Source organism: Heliangelus exortis, chromosome 14 (genome assembly GCF_036169615.1).
Source record: "Heliangelus exortis chromosome 14, bHelExo1.hap1, whole genome shotgun sequence".
Taxonomy (NCBI): Eukaryota; Metazoa; Chordata; class Aves; order Apodiformes; family Trochilidae; genus Heliangelus; species Heliangelus exortis.
The window spans coordinates 15,119,614-15,138,747 of NC_092435.1; the positions used below are offsets into that span (position 1 = coordinate 15,119,614).

The 19,134-nt window shown below is 41.1% G+C and overlaps 1 protein-coding gene across 1 annotated transcript in view; it reads right to left on the reverse strand.

Annotated features, from left to right (window-relative positions):
• The window catches only part of COL4A6 (collagen type IV alpha 6 chain), a 114,598-nt gene that overhangs the window by 21,314 nt on the left and 74,150 nt on the right, over nucleotides 1-19,134 (reverse strand). The window contains exons 4-21 of the mRNA XM_071757484.1: nucleotides 17,834-17,968; nucleotides 15,712-15,756; nucleotides 10,054-10,170; nucleotides 9,003-9,071; nucleotides 8,086-8,121; nucleotides 7,593-7,655; nucleotides 6,910-6,945; nucleotides 6,763-6,804; nucleotides 6,482-6,574; nucleotides 6,259-6,312; nucleotides 4,774-4,833; nucleotides 4,220-4,264; nucleotides 4,053-4,106; nucleotides 3,733-3,802; nucleotides 2,937-3,047; nucleotides 1,955-2,104; nucleotides 1,328-1,432; nucleotides 306-466 (exon numbers count right to left, since the gene is read on the reverse strand). Of these exons, the coding sequence (XP_071613585.1) occupies nucleotides 306-466; nucleotides 1,328-1,432; nucleotides 1,955-2,104; nucleotides 2,937-3,047; nucleotides 3,733-3,802; nucleotides 4,053-4,106; nucleotides 4,220-4,264; nucleotides 4,774-4,833; nucleotides 6,259-6,312; nucleotides 6,482-6,574; nucleotides 6,763-6,804; nucleotides 6,910-6,945; nucleotides 7,593-7,655; nucleotides 8,086-8,121; nucleotides 9,003-9,071; nucleotides 10,054-10,170; nucleotides 15,712-15,756; nucleotides 17,834-17,968 (1,446 nt within the window). The remainder of the gene's footprint in view (nucleotides 1-305; nucleotides 467-1,327; nucleotides 1,433-1,954; nucleotides 2,105-2,936; nucleotides 3,048-3,732; nucleotides 3,803-4,052; nucleotides 4,107-4,219; nucleotides 4,265-4,773; nucleotides 4,834-6,258; nucleotides 6,313-6,481; nucleotides 6,575-6,762; nucleotides 6,805-6,909; nucleotides 6,946-7,592; nucleotides 7,656-8,085; nucleotides 8,122-9,002; nucleotides 9,072-10,053; nucleotides 10,171-15,711; nucleotides 15,757-17,833; nucleotides 17,969-19,134) is intronic.

Sequence of the window (19,134 nt, forward strand, 5' to 3'; positions counted from 1 at the left end):
CTTCCCCAGGCAGCCCTCATTTAGGAAGAACCCTGGATCTAATCCAGGGTCTAATCCATGAATAATTATTACTGGTTTTTATCTTGACTGCTAAATATACAGATTACTTGATGATTTCTGTACTTTCAGCTCCTTTTCACAGATCGGTTTTATGTTGCCTTTTTTTTAAAAAAAAAATCTAAACAAGTAGAAGAAATTATACAAAAACCACATTTTGCTTTTACTACAATCAACACCAGCAATTGCACAGGGGCCCTTTTTCTCCCTTAATTCATGACAATCAATATAAACTCCTCCTGCCTTACCGGAGGGCCTTGCAGTCCTGGGGCACCCACAGTGCCTGGGTCTCCACCAGCTCCCTTGATCCCAGGCAGACCAGGGCTTCCCGATGGACCTGGTGGGCCTGAGATGCCTTTTAGTCCAGTTCTTGTAACTCCTCCATCACAAGCACAATCACCTGCCTCTCCTGGAAAATAGTCAACACTTCCAACTCAGTTTCATTTGGATAAAGACCTTTTCCAGTTGCAAGAGCTCCAAAAGCAGTATTTGACTCAGTTAGGATGAAACCATTCTCATGTGGTTTGATTTTGTGCCTCCTCTGCTCTGGTGTCAATTATCAAGCAAGTGGAGCTCAATTTTTTATCCAGGTCAATGTCTATGCAAGGCATTTCACCAAATTACCATGTGCAGAGTGAACCTTAGCACTTCTTGACCTCTTCCCAAAGGTTTAGACTCCTAAGCAGATGGTTTTAGGACAGAGGTCTGGTGTTTTTTAAAACAGATTGTATGTCAGAGAAAACAAATCCACACTCCCACTCACAGTAGGTTACAATGACCCTCAGCTGGATATCTTTCTATTTCCCTGCATTGGAACTGGCCATGAATCCAAACAACCACAAAGCACAGCCATGTCTCTGTCATCCTGGATTTTCCACATTAGGACCCAAATTCTCATCATACTTAGCACAGAGGAGAATAAAATTTTCTTTGTAATTTTCAGCCTATATAGCAAAAAGCACTGAACAAGATTTTATTTCTAAGTCTCATTATGTCTTTTGTCTTCAATGTATAACTAAGCTAATTTTCTGGGTATGAGATGTTTATCTGCTTATCAGCCTCAGCAGAGCAGGAAAAAGGAATTTGCTGGCTGTGCTGGGCATAACTCTCTCTGAATTGTAAAAGCTGTTGGCTCCTTATTTCCATCTCAACTGCCTGTAATTTGTCATAAAGACACTTTACCTCATAACTTAGGATATTAACCACGTGTCAATATCTTCCTGAGGCCCAATGACCACTAAAAGACTCTCCCAAAACAAGAGTCAGTTACCTTTATACCCCTTTGGACCCAAAGCTCCTGGCAGCCCTCTCTGTCCAGGCTCCCCTGGGGCTCCAGTCCTTCCATCCAGGATTGTGTCTGGGCGGAATGAAGGGCCTGTATATGGAAAAAAGGGAAGCAAAAGCCATGGGAAGGTGGATTTCCAGCTCATTAACTACTCACAATGTCAGTCATGCAACTGATAGAGATAGCAGCAGAGCAAACTGAAAGTGTGGAATTTCCCCAAATAGATGGAACTTGGTTGAAATCACAGGCTCCAATCCTCTGCCATACATTTGCTTCTGGCTTCTCATACAGAAAAGGAAAAGCTCTCACAATGTGGATGCAACAGTTTAACTCCTCTGTTCTGCTACCATTGCAGTTTTTCAAAGACTTAACAGCTGGCCAAAGAACTAACCAAGTTCAGATGGATAGAAGACACAGATGGGTAGAAGTTGAAGGGATAAATCAGAAGACATGCATATTTAAGGTTGTGAGCTACAATCACAATGAGGTGTCAACCAAACATTTAAGATTTACAGATGAATAATCCTCTCTGGCAAAGAAATAAAGATATAAATGATTTGCCTTGTTTCTCTCAGAGTCACATATAAAATTAAATATTAAAAATATACATACGTGGTGAACCAGGCAATCCTGGTGCTCCTGGCAGACCTGGCAAACCTTCTCTGCCTTGAGTCCCTGGTAATCCAATTGTTGCTCTCCCTGGTTCTCCCAGTTCACCCTTCACACCTGGAATACCTGGAGACCCTCCAGGGCCCATTCCATCTAGACAATGACACAAGGAACAGCTCTCCAGCAACAAACACATTTTGGTATTTTTAATGTTGTGAAAATTACTGTTGTTGCCTGAACTGCAAGCATTTCAGCACAGAGCAATTTATAATTGTGCACAAAGAAAAACTTAATAATCAGAGGCACCAAATGCCTTTCACTTACACAATCCTTCAATCATCCAAAAAACTTTCCAGGGCAGCAATGTCCTACTGATCACTTAAACAATTAACTATGTAAGACTGCAGTCTTTTTATTTTCTATAAGAATCATATAATAGAAATAAATAGAATTTGATTGAATAGAATATGATTTCCTTTCAGTCAGATAATTTCTCTAGTAGTTCCTTGTCTCTGGATCTTTGAAGACTTTACAGATCATATTCAAGTGAAACAGAAATTTTCAAGTGACACCATTGATGGGACAAATAGTGGGTTTATCAAGCCAGTCTGCTAGCTCTCTCTTGCAAATATGAAAGGAAATATTTTTTCAAAACATTTGATATTATTTGAAGTGTAGAAAATATTCTGCCCGTCAGCTCATTTGAAATGAAAATCAAACAAGCAGCCTTCTGTGTACAGGGCTGCACCAAATTTTCACACCTGAAGACTTACCTGGCTGCAATCACTGTGGGACTAATTCTGCTTCCCTGGAAGCCACTATACTTGGTTTCCCTGTGTCTCATACAGCAGCCTGCAAAGCAGCCAACTGAAGGAGCAGGGAGAGGCTTGCTCCAATACCTTCATCTCCAAGCCACCACCCAGAGTCTTCTCAGCATCAAACACAGAAACCATCCTGCCAAGGGCACTGGTACCAGCTGCTTTACCTCTTTCCAAGCCTGGAAACCCTGGAGCTCCTGGTAGGCCTGGTAAACCACTGATCCCTTCATCTCCTGGAGGACCAGGTATTCCCGGGCTTCCAGGGTCACCCTGGGCACCTATTAGGCAAATACAGAAAAAGGAGGAAAATCTCATGAGAATTTTTGCTGAAAGCCTGTGTTCACTCAACAACCCTGGTGGCCACTGATCTCATTGACAGAAAAGGCTGCCAAGCCATTAGCAGTAAGTCTGTTGGTCAAAGTCAACAATAATGGGGAAAAAATCCCTCTGACCTTCTAGAGGTTTTTTCAAACCTGATGCATGTGAAGGAGGGAGAATAGGAGAGATCATTCAGCTTGTCCCCTTCAGAGACTGCTCCCTTTCAGTTGTGGCATTAGTTAAGCTCTTTTTCTCAACAATATTCTTACCACATCAAACAACAAATAATAGCAGAATATCCTTCAGAGTACCCATTTCCAAGCAACACAGGGATGTCATTTTTCCTTGGTACACTGCAGACAGACACACAGGTAGACACACAACACTCCCCTCTGCTCACACACAGAATTTCATTCTGACTTGAAACATATCACCCTGCAATGTGAGGATGAAAAGTTAATTGTAAACTCTGAGGTTATAAACATGGGACTAAGCATATCTGTATGCCAAAAATACAGAAATTAAAGGAAAAAAATACCAAGGGAAGGGTTAGGCCCAATACAGACTGTGGAAAAGTGTTGAAACAGTAAGAGGAAAGAGAAAAAGTGTTTTAGATGAGTTCCAAAATAAAATGGAAATGTGTACCTGAAATGACAAGACCTTCCCTGTCAATAATAATAGGAGGGCCTGGGGAACCAATGTCACCTAATTCACCCTGTTGAAGAATAGAGATTCACATCACATTCAGATGGGTGAACATTGTAAAGGTATTAAAATACCTGAGTGTTCATAGTTCAGCAATCATTTGTTTTTATCCTTAACCATAAAGTAAATGAGGAACTGAAACATACTGAAAATTAGAGTGATACAGATGCAAAGAGGAGATTTGATTGGGGAAATTACACTTCCTTATTCATAGAACTATCTTTTAAACAGCAATGAATTATTTTCATATGAGAAGTTACCTTCATGCCTTCAACTCCATCCAGTCCTGGATAGCCTGGAACACCTGGATGACCCTGCAAAGAGGTCACACAGGGCAACCTCATTACACAGTGACACAATGGGACAGTGCCAATATTTGTTAGCTGAGACTGTAATTGTAGGTACAGTAAAAAAAGAGATATTTTACCTTTCTCCCTGGAATCCCATCAGGTCCATCCAGTCCCAAAAGACCCTAGAACAGCAAAAAAAATTTTAACCTCAGAGGCTTCACCTCCGTCTGGCCTTATTATATCAGGTTCCAAATATCTCAGCAACAAAGAATGAAAAGGTAAAACTTGCAATGAAACCAAATACAATCATGACTTCCTGTCTTCACAGTTTATTTTGCACATGCAGAACAAAATGCTGTGGCATTCCTGTTGTGTATAAGCACATCTCTGCAGGGACACAGTGCTTTGAAGAATCTATGGCTGGTGTGTGACTGAGCATGCTGTTAACTCCCACATTCATTGCCCAGTTAGACAAACATCTATTGCCAGCTTGCTCATTTCTTCCCCAAATATCTGCATTCTCTCATGGCTGGTTTTGGCACTGGTTAAAAGCTTTTACTGAGGTAAGAATTATAGGTTGGTTCTGTTATTGTATGGAGTTGGCTACTATGGGACCCTACACGCTTCTGTCAATGAAAGGTCCTTCATGTGTCTGAGAACAGGCATTTAAGGTCTTTGTAAAGTTACCTACCCTACCACCAGGTAAGCCAGGCACACCTTTTTCTCCTTTTTCTCCAACACCTTCAAAACCCTGAGGAAAAATGTCAACATTAAATCTGTGTTCTGGCTGGAATTGAATAGCACAGCCCTAAGGAAAAAATCAGCACTAATCCATCTATTAATATAAACAGTAAAACTGAAAGACAAGGGGAACTGTGTCTGCCAGGACTCTTCTGCCTCAGAAAGAAAACCTGCATCACCCTGACTTATCTTTGTACATTATCTTTGTCATTTCCCATGACTTCTACCAATTTATAGAATTGTAGAAGGACCTCTCTCAGGACCATATTGAACTAACACCATGCTATGAACACTAAAGTCCTGCCACTCCTACTCTGTATTGTGTTCTACATTTAGAAAATACTTCAGATCTCCTTTTTTCTTTAACAGCAGCAGCTCGAGGGAGTTCTCAGAGCACCTTTTATCATTTCTAAAGCCTAATAATGACACAAAACAAGCATTTTCACGGTCAACATTTGGAAATATTTGGTGGTTTTCCCAGTCAGCAAGAAGTATCAAATCCAGAGATAGAACACCAGGATTTGATTTCAGCAAGAGTTACAGTAGTTAAGCAATTTTCAAGCTTCAGTCTTGAAATATCTTATGGCTGTGGTTAAGTTCACACAAATGTTCAACCCACCAGCTTCAGTGGGCCTCTTGTGATGTCTAAAGCCAACCATGCACATAATGGAACACATCCAGAAAGGGCAATAACAAACTGTGTGTCCCATGCACAGGTTTTTCTTGCACATCTTTTTAGCAACATCTGTCTGTTGAAGAAAGTGGCAAACAATTTATCTGCTTAGTCATTAGGTCTACAAAATATTTATTCCCTAAATTTATCAAAATAACCTGTGTTTACACGAGGTTATAAGCTGGGGAATAGCTCTCTGGAATCCAGGGATATTGTTGTTGATTCACACAGAGAAGATGCAACCCATTCCTGAGTTTATGAGCACTCATGTTAAACAGCCCATTTTAAAACAGGATATGTACAGACAGGCAGAAAGATACACATATGCTTTACAACTTTAAAGTAAAATAACAAAAAAAAAACCAAAACATGTCTAGGTGGAACTAAAGGGGGGAAAAAGGGGTATTTTAAAATTATGGCTGCCATTCTGTGAGAGCTCACGAAACACTGCCACCAAGTGGCCACGGGAAGGGAATGTCTACTTGGAGGTCTGCTGCAAACTGCAGATTCCAGGTACTGAAATGAAGGCTGCTCTGTAACGTCTGAAGTAGAACAGCATCAGCATCATCTTCGTACTCCCAGGACAAAAAAACCCTATCAGATTAAAGCTGCACTCTTCAGAAAGTCTTGTGGGCATTTTAATCAGATTTTCAAAGTACTTGGGTGCCTAGAAACCCCTGTAGAGACCTTGTGAGCTATTTAGAGGGTGTTGAACCATCTATGCCATGTTAGGCATCTATTAGAACTCTTCTCTGTCCTCACCGGCAGCCCAGGCAATCCTTTCTCTCCAGGGAATCCTTGAGGGCCTGGCTCCCCCTGACAAGGGAAAGAGATGAACACAATAAATAATGCTTTTATTCTATTCTGGCAGATTAAACTAGTACAGAAAATTATTTTGACTTGGAAATGTAAAAGCCCTCACTGTCCAGTAGTTTTATTCAACCTTGACTGAAGAAGCATGGTTTTGTAAACTGAATTTACAAACCTTTTCTCCTTGCTTCCCTTTTGGAAATCCCATGAACTCCAGTATTCCAGTGGATGGTGGGGGACCTGGAGGGCCAGGCAGCCCTACATCACCCTGTTGTCAAAAGAAGAAGCTATTAAGATAGATTGAGCATTTGATTTCCTATGGAAGTGGCTTGTGAATCAGAAAAAAGCCACTCCTAATCATATTCCATGTAAAAAATACCAACATGCCTGAATGCTGGCACAGGGGCTGGGTCATGCAAGTCAAAAGATCAGACTAAAAACTAAGACTTCACCAACCTTTTCTCCTTTCTCTCCTTGAAATCCTAATCCCATGTTACCCTGGGAAAGAAAACACAATAGCACCCTTTTCATCTGAGCTCATAGCACTGCTGAAAAAATCCAGCATGCAGGTGTAGAAAAAAGATAAAAAAGGTAGGTACTTACTTTTGGACCTGGTGGCCCAGGGGGACCTACTGGACCCTAAATGTGAACAAGATCAATATTTTATTACTTTTTACTTAATTAGGATGCATACAATGGGAGCAATGCTGGCATCTACAGTGGTACCTGAACTTTCAGGTACCTCTTGCCCCCAAAACAAAAGTAACAGATGCAAACAATCTTCAAGTCTTTACATCTATAAAAGACAGCATAGCCCTTTGGTACTGGGGTTGATTAAGAGCTAACTTCAATTTAAAAGCAACAAACATGTAGTTTGCTTTTACCTCTGTCTAATGGAAACACTCTTCTAGTATCCTGAAAAAACAACTTTTTAGCCTATTTCATGATGGCAAAGGCTCCAAGCATACAGAGGCCAGTGTATTCCCTCTAGTCCCAAGATGAGGAAGTGTTCAGAGCAGCAAAATGTCGTTTTTGTAGAGAGCACTCTAGGACTTTGTTGAAGCCCTCATTTATGGTTGATGGTCAGAACACTGCTCCAGACAGGAGCCTTCCTTCTTGTGGTTACACTAAGTTCAGGTATTCCAGGTTTGAAGTCAGCTGTGCTCAATCCTTTTAGATGCAGCCACATTTTTGCACATTGTCATGTCACAAACACAGCCAAGGAGAGAAAACTGCAAACACATTCAACTGTTCTATCAAAAATTGCAGCAATCAAGGTCTTTTACCTGTAAACCTGGTAATCCTATAGGGCCTGCAGCACCTAATGGACCTGGAAAACCTTTCGGGCCCTGTAAGAACAACATCAGACAAACACAGTGTTGAACATATCCCATCAAACCCCAACCACAGACAAAATGAGTCTTTGGAAATATTAAGCATGCCAATTCAAATGCTTTTAGAATGGATTTTAATGGATTATTAGACCATCAATTTCAAACTGTCAAGGTGTCTTTTGCAAATCAAAGTTAGAGAGTTCAATTGTAGAAGGGAGTTTTATTTGAAAAAAGAAAAATAGAACAGATGATAAGAGAAATCTGATCTATTCTACCATAATGCAGAGCCACTCATGCCATTACAAAGGTAGAATTGCTCAGGCTACTGGTATCACACATGTAAATACATGGCCCACTGATTTGAAGTGCCCTTGAGAACCAATAAAAGAAAAAATACCCCCTTAATATTCTTTTAAATCATTATTCTCCAAATCAGGTAACTTACAGAAATTCCATCCAATCCAGGAAGACCATTTTCTCCCTAAAAATTATAAATGCGTGAGTAAAATTCCACTGTGTTACTGCAACAAACTGTAAGGAACATGAAGTTTTGTATAAATAGAAATATTTGCTGCTAGCTAATATTAGATCAAGTGTAAATGGGAAAATATTTTGACATCTGTGTTTCCATATTTAAATTGAGTAATGGAGAGATTCCAAAACTGGGAAGAAATTGCAACCATTTCATTTATGGATAGCAAGAGGAACTAAAGTAGCATGGAAAAAAAAATTGTACTAATTGTGAAAACATTGGTAAACATGAAAATTTTCATTACAAAATCACTATAAAATATGTAGAAGGATAACATTATCTGTTTTGGCCATAAACAGTGAAGTAAATAAATATCTATTTAACTTTTAGTAACTTACAAGTATAAACAATATGGATAGAAGTTTAGAAGAGGTTTTAATTTTGACCAGCCAAGTCAGTGTGAGAAGCCTTACATGGCAGAAAAAATTTCCTTTTCCATATTTAATGAAGCATGAGGATGCCAAATATTGCTAAATTCAGTATCACAAGAGTTACTGGTATAGTCAAGAACCTAATTACTGTTCTGAACAATAACCTGGAAGTACTATTTATAGTTTGTGTTTTCTGTACAGGAATTAAAATTACAGACATGTATGATAGAGACATTTCAGGGTGAGGTCCTAATTACACAGAGAGAGTAAAATCCTGGCTTCACAGCAGTGAAGGATGGGATACTGTGAGTGTATTCATTCAGCTCTGCATTCAGCCATATCCAGGACACCCACCTCTAACACCATGAGCAATATAACCTGCAGCATCAGCCCTGAAAGCCATGGGACATCAAAGTGTTTCTCATACTACACTTACCCCTGTGTGATGATGAGTCTTACCTTCATTCCTTTGAGACTGCCCTGAGCAAAAACAGGTTCTCCTTTAAGGCCTTTTGGGCCAGGACGACCCTGATTAAGACAAAAAAAAAAAAAAAAAAAAAAAAAAAAAAAAAAAAAAAAAAAAAAAATCAAATACCCCATCCTTATACTCTGGCAAGTAAATTCTAACTCAGTGAGACTGAGCCTTTTGGCTGTCTTAAGACCTAAAGGAAGGCATCCAATATTTGATGCATGGACTTAGCACATAATAACATCCTTTCCCCAATCAGCATCTAACTTGAGATATACCAGGTGGGAGATATTTGATACTTCATGGTTCTTAAAAATTTTATAATGTTTTTTTTTTAATTAGCTTGAATTCTGACAGTTAAACTGGTATCACTTAGTGTGGGAACATACTGGATTCACAGGGGTTTTATCCTCAGAGTGGAATTTCAATAAGAAAATGATACTGAGCTCTAACAATGCTAATTGTCCAAAGGAGGCAACTGGGCTGGTGAAGGGACTCAAGCACATAACCTATGAGGAGAGGCTGAGGGAGCTGGGGGTGTTCAGGCTGGAGAAGAGGAGGCTCAGGGGAGACCTCATCACTCTCTACAACTCCCTGAAAGGAGGTTGGAGCCAGGGGGAGTTGGGCTCTTTTCCCAGGCAGCTCTCAGCAAGACAAGAGGGCACAAGAGGTCTCAAGTTGTGCCAGGGGAGGTTTAGGTTGGACATTAGAAAGAATTTCTTTACCCAGAGGGTGATCAGACATTGGAATGGGCTGCCCAGGGAAGGGGTGGATTCTCCATCCCTGGAGATATTTAAAAAGAGCCTGGATGTGGCACTCAGTGCCATGGGCTGGGAACCACGGGGGGAGTGGATCAAGGGTTGGACTTGATGATCTCTGAGGTCCCTTCCAACCCAGCCAATTCTATGATTCTATGATTCTAATAAACTTTGGGTTTTTAGGGTTCTTCCTAAGTCCTTGGGAGTTACTTTTCCAACAATGGCATGAAAAGCAAATCCTGCCTTAGTGACTACAAAACACCATATTGAAGTTGGGACCTACAGGCAGCCCAGGTAGGCCAGGAAACCCATCTGATCCAGAAAGGCCAGGACTCCCTGTGGTACCATTGCAGCCATCGAGGCCAGGCAGGCCTCTAGGTCCAGATTGTCCAGGATGACCCTGTGTAAAGGGAAAAAACATGTCAGGATGCATTATTTGCTTAGTAATACTGTCCCAGGAAAACTGATCCCTTTCAATTGGAAATACAAAAGAAACACACAACTCCTACTCAAGTTCTGTGCACAGCAGACTGCAGCACAGACAGCTTTTTCAGCCAGAACACTGGCTGCATTAATTTAATTATCTTTTTCTCCAAGGGGTAATTTTCTAAGTACATAACTCGTGCATGAGTAGGTCCCAAAAGGGCAATGCTCAACCCATGGCAGTCTGAAATACACAGCTTATAGCACATGCTGGGGGCACCCAAGGGTGCACCTGACACCAGGAATGGGAGTCACTCATGTAAAAACAAGGGCAGAGGCAGACTCAACAATACTGAACATTTGTAGTTCCAAACTGCTTAAAATTTCAGTGACTTCTCTTGCTCTCCAGTGTGGATTCTTTCTTTCAATAGTTTAACAGATGTTACAACTCCAGCATTAGGCCACTCAAGCAAAACAGCTTTTCTTGTTCTGTGAAACCTAAAACCTTAGGGAAAGCAACTGGGAGAATGACCTAATTAAACAGCATTTAAAAGAAAGTATTTGTAATGGTCAATTATTAATCAAGCAGAATAGAATACAATTGTACCTAATTCTGATTTCACACCTCTTTTGCCCTACTATAGCTCTATTAAATTCATGGGGTTTATTCAGCATGATGCTGGTGCAAAGGGGATCAAAGCTTGAGACTTCAATTACTTTTTCCTCAGTGTCACCTGGGTATATGTAGGCAAAATACAGAACTGTCAGTCACACCACCTGGGTATTAAGCAGCTACCTTATTCTATCCTCCTTTTCCCAGAAATGAATCCTGTGGCTCTCATAAGCAGTGTTTTATGGCAGGAAAAATTAAAGATAGCAGCAGTGATTGATAATTCTCTCCCTCTCCTTTGTACTCCCTGACCTTGACTCATCCCAAGAGTACTTTTGTTTGATTCCAAAGATTCATCTTTAAGATATTAAGCAAGTTATGACTCACACTAGGAAAGCAAAAAAATAAACATGGATAAAATGGAGATAAAGCAGAACATTAACAATCCTTCATGTCTGACACTTGAAACAAAACACATTTGTGCTGCTAAAGGTCTTCCCAGTCCAAGCCAACAGCATATGCTCTGACAAGACTCAGTGAGAACTATGCCATAATGTAAAGCCTTTTATTTCTGGATCTTAAAAAGCCTTTCAAAAATGTGGGAATGCTAGAACCTACTTTCAATGGATGAGAAGCTGGAGTCATAATGACTTTTTCCAAGGACGCAGAGCAATCTAGGCCATAATTAAGTAAATCCTTGAGCTGATCACCTGCCTCAGCTGCTGCCAGGAGGGCACTTGGACACTCCTGCTCATTCAACCCTATCTCTTCCCTGTGCTGGATAAGCACAAGTGGAATAGCTGAGAAATAACTGTTCTGTTTTTTAACAGGGTTAATCTCCAGCCAGAGATCCTCAGTCCCCTGGCAACTGTATTGTGATCTATGCCAACAAAATGGTGAGAAGCCCAGATCTGCTCCCTGACAGGCAATAAGGTTCAAACTGAATGAACATAAAGTGTGTCTCTGCTACAGGATTGAGGCAACTCACCTGACAAGTACAAATTTGAGATTAAACAAGGCCTCTGTATGTGGAATGAAGTCACCCAAAGCATCAGCATCAGGCACCACTGTATACACAGCACCAGCACCCTCATGTCTGTTTGTCAAAGCACCCACATGTGATGCATTAGCAGAGACTTGCCAGGCCTTGGTAAAGGGACAGGAGAAGGCTGAAGCACCAATTTTTTGCCACTTAGAAATTCATTTGGTTGCCAAAGCAAGACCAAATTAATGGCAACCCACCCTTCTCCATCCACATGAGATGTCACAGCCAAGAGCAGCAAGTCTCTGATGGGACAAGCTGGGACTACAGAGGGAGGCCAATGTCTATCAGGTCTTTCACTTTGTTTACAACTTCAACAAATCCAGAAGCTACATGGGACAAGTGCACATGTATCTGGTTACAACATAAGGTGACCAGCTGCTGGGTTTAGTGAAGTTGAACAGCCAACATCTGCCCCTCAGAGCTGGACAACAGGGAGCCAAGCTGCTGAGCCTTTAGTGCTGGCCCAGAGCCAGCCCATGGCAGCAGCTGACGGGTGGCCTCATGTCTTGGGAAACACTTTGGGTGAGATCTAACTCTTGTCCCAAAACAGCTTGTATTAGGCCCAAAAGATTTCAGTATTCTAATACATGAGAAGGGCTCCCAAAAAGAGGATGTAAAGCATGCTGACCACAGTGATTTCTTAGGTCTGTTAAATAAAACTGTGGCCCTGTCACTTGATCCCATGCCATCCATGTCTGTGGTTCTGAGCCAAGACTGACATCATACATATGCCTCTTCTTGTGCTTTAGGAAAAATATTCATAGGATTTCCTAATTTCCATTTCATGTGTTATCAGAGTTCCCAATGCTCTGTTTTAAGAACTGTACCTGAGAAGACACTGAGCACCCACAACTGACTCCCTTGAGAGCTGTAAAATTCTGGCTTAGAAGAACCTTTTCCCCCAGGGTTTTAAAATACTGTTTAAAAAAGCTGTTTTAACCTGAAAAACTGATAGTTTCACTGCTCTCCCTGCTTCTAATTCCTGGTTTTGGCAGATGTGCCAGTTCAGCACAAGCACCTCAACTAAGGCAGAAGACTTTTCCTGGCTTTACTTATACATGGCAGGGTAGTTCACAGACCTGAGTTGAAACACAGGCTGGAGAGATCACTTGTGTCCTCTGTTCTCACAAAAGGAGACATTCCCTGTGAGACAGATAAGGAAATTTGAACTGTTCTTTATCTGACTCTTACTCTCACACCAACACTGTGATCCCAAGCTGCCTCTTTACTAAATCAAACAGAGCAAAGGCGACCCTGGCAGGAGAGCTCAACAAATATTTAACAACAGGGAAACAAATGCAATTAAGGGGGAACACAAAACTAATTGAATGAGCAGTTTCATGGGTTGCCACAGCAAAGTGGCCTTTTTACAGCCATCATCAAGTGCTTTCATTTCCTCTAGGAAGGACGCAAAACAGGACTTTGTGTGTGGCTCCAGCTTTCATGGTACAAGGGCTCATTTCTCATAGATGTATTTTCTTGGAAAGTCCATGAAAAGCTATCTACATCTGCCAGCTCCAGTTCCAGCCTTTGCCAGAGGTGTCCTTGAATCTTGTCCTATGGGAAAAAATAAACTTCCCAAGTAGGGCTAAGGATTTGAGGGTTTCATCTGCAGTGTGACACAGAAAGGCTTGCAATAAACACATGGAAGCTGCTGTATTTACCAGGTTAAAGGGATTAGTCAGGCCAGCTGCAACAACATGATTTACTTGCCACCAGCATTCCTCAAGGGAACTCTGTGGAACACCACTTCCCTTGAGGTCAATAGTGGGATTCCCCTCTGGATCACTGCCTTGCAGCCCTTTGGCCATAACCCACCCACGCTAAGGTACCTGCACACTACAAAGTGTGTACTCTTCTTCTTCTTCTGTACACTCTTCTTCTTAAGATGTTAATCCTTGTGCAGAGATAGCAATGTAATTTTTGCTTCTCTCTTACATCTGTCAGCACACACAGCTCTCTCTCCTTTGCTCTGCATTTCTCCCATCCATATAGTGTGCACATGGTCATATCCATTTCATAACAAATCAAATCTAATCCCTATCCTGAAATGCAACTGGCAAAAGCATAAGTATTTTCTTAAGTAGTGCTGGTTGCTATTTTCACCCTAGAATTATAGCCATTGATCTCAATGTCTAGAATGTAAACAGTGTGAATTAATTTCCCTTCCCTCTTTTTCTGTCCTGCAGTTGTGACACAGAAGAACCACAGAGCTGAGCACTTTTCTGCTCATGAGCAGCAGAATCGCCCACCTGTACAATATTATAAAGCAGACAGAGCAGTTCTGCACATGCTGGAGGCTTTGCATTCTCTCATCTACCTCCCCTACTCTTTCCTTGGAATGCTTGTTGCTGCCAACTACCTGGCAATGGCTGTTGCTGTATCTCTGCCTCCCCCCGTTGTTGGGAATCCCCCTTTTCTGGAGCCTCATATGAAAAAATACCCTGAGAACAGCATGTTCCCACAGTGTGTTCAATTAAATTAAGTATTATGGGAACAGCTTGTTCTCTTCAGAACTAGAGAATTGGCTGATGGGAAAAGACAAAAAGAAAAAAAGAAAGAAAGAAAAAAAAGCAGTAAGGGAGTAGAGCAGGAGAGGAAACAGGCAAGGATGAGCGATGGGGGAGAGAAGGACAAGGGCCAGGAAGGAACTGGAATCAGCAAGCCCATTTGCACAGCCAACTGTGCATTTTCAGCCAATCTATCAAAACAACTCAGTTTTGATAGGAAGTAAGAAAACACAGCTCAACTGTTGGAGCTCTGTTGACCAGCTGAGGAAGTAGGGAAGATGAGACAGCCTGAAGGTGCAAGGATAATGAAGATGGAAAAACGCGATCAAGAAAAGAATTCTGGTAACAGAAAGAAAATCAGGATGAGCTGAATAATGCAGAGAGAGCAAGGAAGTTTGGGGCAACTTCTAAAGCAGGTCCAGAAAAAACTCCCCTGAGGTAGTGTTTGTAAGACATATTTTAAAAAATCACTGGGGGAAACAAAATAAAAAAAAAAATTCCAGGCACATAATTTTTTTGTAAAGGAAACAACGGTCACTAGAATGTTAAAGTTCTAAAGAATGGAAGAAACAAACAAGAAAATTCCTGATAGTCAGGGAAAGTGGTTATCTACCCTTATCACCTGGAACATGCTGGAATATCTCTTTCCTGTCTTAGGTTTCTGACAGGCTCAAATCTAAACAAGAAACTAGCACCAGAGAAGCAAGGATTCTCTGGTTAGCCTCAGCTCTAATCACTGTTTTCATTCACATCATAGGAAAATAAGATTAAGGCAGATTTGATAACAGTTATCACATAGAAAAAGGCTACTAGTAAGTAAAAGGGAACAATCTGCTCTCTGTGATGAGAAAGATGAGAACGAAGAGGTTTAAACTGCAGAAAGAAAGACTGAAGTTAGGCATTAGCAAAGCATTTCTAACAGAGAAGTTCAAGTCTCCATCTTTACTAGGTTTTAGGAATTGGTTAGGAAACACATACTAAAAATGGCCTGAGGCAGAGCTGATCATGCCTATTTCACTGTCTGAGGTCCCCTTTCAGTTCAGTTTTATGATATGGTATCTTCTAGACATGGTGCTGAAAGAAAAGCTTATCAATGATGCAGTGAATCCCCACGTAACTCAGGTTCACATCCTGATACATATCAACTTCCTATCATCCCATAATAGGATCCAAACCTCTTACAGACCAGCATGGCACCACCAGGATGACCAAAAACCACTGCCATTTCCCTTCAGAGAGAGGCAAGCATCTGGAAGATACACTTTGGCTGTGCTGGGACAGCTTTGTTGTGCCTCCATGCTTTTGGTTCTGACTAAACACTCTGGTGATTCCTATTTACATGTGTAAACTTACTGGGATCCCGTTGATGCCTTGAAATCCTGGAACTCCCATTGGGCCCTGAAGAAGAAGAGTACACATTATATTTCATGTCATCAATCCATATATTTCAGTTATCTGTGAAATACTTTTCACTCCATTGTTTTCAGTCTTGGATTTCAGCTTGCAAAACCAAAAGCAGCAAACTACCTCATACAGATTCTCTCTGACCACAGAGGTCAATGAAGATAGGAAGTGAGCATCTGAGCTTGACTGGATGCCAGAGGAGTGTTTCAGGAACGTTTTAATCAGGCAATTTAAAGTAAAAATATCATCTCCTACTGCACATCTGGGGGAAGCAAGATGCCAAGAAAATAAACAATCCAGTAAAAGCTTAACTCTCTGTGTCACTCTTGACCTCCCAGGAGTTTCAATAGGACTTGTGAGCTTTTCTATCTATACTTGGATAGCAATACCCAGAGATATGCAGACAACTGTATTAACTTCAGACCACTGTATTAACTTCAGACCACCCTGGCTGAGTTGCAAGTAATTAGCACTCTGTTGGTTCTACTGCTCTGCTCTGGATAGGAGCAAAATAGACTGAATATTCAGCTGAAACTGCTCTTGTTTTGGAAAGGTAAAGTATATTGTTTCCATGAGGGTTAAGGAGAGAGAATCTTACTGTGTGTTGGTATTACATATGTATCCGTTTCAATGGATAGAACCATTTTTTTTTGGAGCAAACCATTTGGTTTTCTGGAGCAAATAAGGGATTTTTTCAGAAATTGCTTCAAATCATTACAATTCAGTTCCTATCCTGGGTTTCTGTGTGGGAAATTTGGGTTTAATGATTTTAGTGTTATCTACTAGAACAATGAAAATGCTCTCACTCGTATCAGCAGTCAGTCCTTGTTTTGAATCCTCCATTGCCTTTCAGATGAATGCAACACTCGTGCAATGACTTTCATTGCCATCATTTTCAGCAGACTTGGTTCTTTGTTTTATGAGAAAGGGTGGGTAGAACTCCAATGCATTGACCAATATTAAATGATTAAAATAATCTACCTAGCTCAGTAGCTGTGAAAACATGGAAGAAAAACTCTGCTCTGCAGGTCCTGGTACCTAAACTATTTGTCTTTTCCTTTTTTCCACACATGACTTGAGCACCTTGCACCAAGTACACTGATAGGACGCTCTGGGATAGTCCCAGAATTTAAACCCTTGTCCTGATGTCCCAGACCTCCTTCAGATTTTAGAGACTAGGCAAGCATGCAGGACTTCCTCTGCCTTTTAAGCTTTCAAGCTGTTGTCCTTAAAACATTCCTTTCCTGCAAACCCATAGGCAGGAGAGTAGGAATCTCACCCCAGTCCTCAGACAGTACCAGACCTGCCCATGTTAGGATCCATCAGTTGGGCTCTGTCAGGCTGTCATGCTCATGGTGGGAGCATGCACACTGCTCCAGCCTGGTGCACAAGGTAAACTTTCTTTAAGGTGAACTATTCATGTGTGGATACAAGTGTATCCACTCATTAATGGAAGTATTTCTTCATGCTTCCCTTCATTGTTCTGCCTAGCTCAAGAATCCCCGTTTGATACTCCCTCCCTAAAAAGAGACAGCAGAGCAAATCATCAGGCATTAAAACATTCCTATGTTTGCTGTTCTACCCATTCTTCTACACTGCATTCATTGACACCCACACCTTATGAGTTATTCCATTTATTATGACATAGTTTATTACATTCCTTCTGTTATAAATAACTGCAAAACTGAATTGCAGGGTTCATTTAGAACCCATTCCTTTTGCTTTTCTAGACACCAAGTCAGGATCTACTACAGAGGAGCTAGCTCCAGGTCTCTCTGAATGTTGTGTAACACCCACCTATCCTTCAGCATGTGAAGTGAAAGACTACTTACAACAGCAATCCTCACTTGGCTGTGGTTCATGTGCCAGGATAGCTGCAGTGTTCAGCAGCTTTAGAAACTGTATTCTCATTCAAAAATAAAAGCAGAGGATTCTCTAAAGATACTGATGAAATGCTGTTGTCTTCTTACCTCATGACAAATAGTCCAAGATCATGTTTATTAATTTAAAAATACGTACAAGGCCATAGATCTACTGCAGGGGGGGAAAGAAAAGTCACAACTGAGCATACCTTGTCACCTTTCTGTCCAGCTGGTCCAGGGGGTCCTACTGCTCCTCTCCCACCTTTTGCTCCTGGCAAACCTTCTGGGCCCATAAATCCAGGTGCACCTATTGGTCCTTGAAGCCCAATTGGTCCTGGTCGACCCTAATATACAACAAAAATTAAGTCAATGCACCATGTTCACAAGCAATTACTCTATCCAACTCAGTCTTCAATAGAATTTGATACCTCTCAAGGTAGTTAGGCCATCCTGAAGTTTTCTCTGTACATTCTCAGATAAAAGAGTGTTTAGAGGTTGTTTCACACAAGTCACGAGGAAGAAATTTCCTCTGTTTCTTGGAAGATTTATTACTACTCATATTGCTGTAGGAAGGACCAGGGGAAGACATGGGTGTTTTGAGATCAAACTGTCTGCTTCTTGAGTTTGCACCTCTATTTCCAAGTAGCAAAGTACAAAAATGTTTTGCTTTTGCTTTAGATGAAGCCCAACAAAAAGAAAACACAGGATGCAAGAAAGAGCATGGGCTACATCCAGTCAGAAAGCACACTGTGGAGTACTGGACACTTGTACACTGATGCAGCTGTGCTCTCCTGCTCACCTTGCATTCAGGATGTGGAGTTTGACTTCTCGAGCAGAAAACGAAGGGTGCAATGACTGAGCATTGCCCGAAGATGGCACCAATTCCTACAGCTGCAGAGATCCATGCGGGACTGCTGGGCTTGCATTGTCCCATCACTACATGGATGCACAGAGTACTTGTTTCTGCAACAAGGTAATGCTTAAAAATTTTGCTAGAGCTGCTCTGATTTTTTCATTACCATATTTTATTACTTTATTCATATTCATTTACCATATACATATGATTTTATTCATAGCAGTTGAACACTTAACACAGAGTTTTGTATTAAGTCTTGTGCTAACATTGTTGTAATTTCCATTTGGTTCACTTTGAGAGAAATCTGGAAGAGATCAACAGAGTCTAAGGGCCCAAAGTACCAGTAGAAAATGGCAGTTTAGGGATGTGCATTCTGTGGGCAAGACAGTCAGTGAGCTACATGAAATTACCCATGCAAAGAATCAGGCCTTACATTTAAAGGTAAAGAATGGAGGAGGAAGTTAAAAAAAATAAATCCTCCCCAGCTCTCCTCTACACTCATGTCCATGGTAGTGTTTCTCCTCTATTCCCTTACTCCTTCAAACAGCAGAACTACAGTGCCCTGCTGCAAGTGTTTCAGTAATCCCAGCTGGAAGCATAGAAAGTCCTGACTCCATGCCTTGGCAGGTAAAAGACTTTACAGTTTGTTTTTTT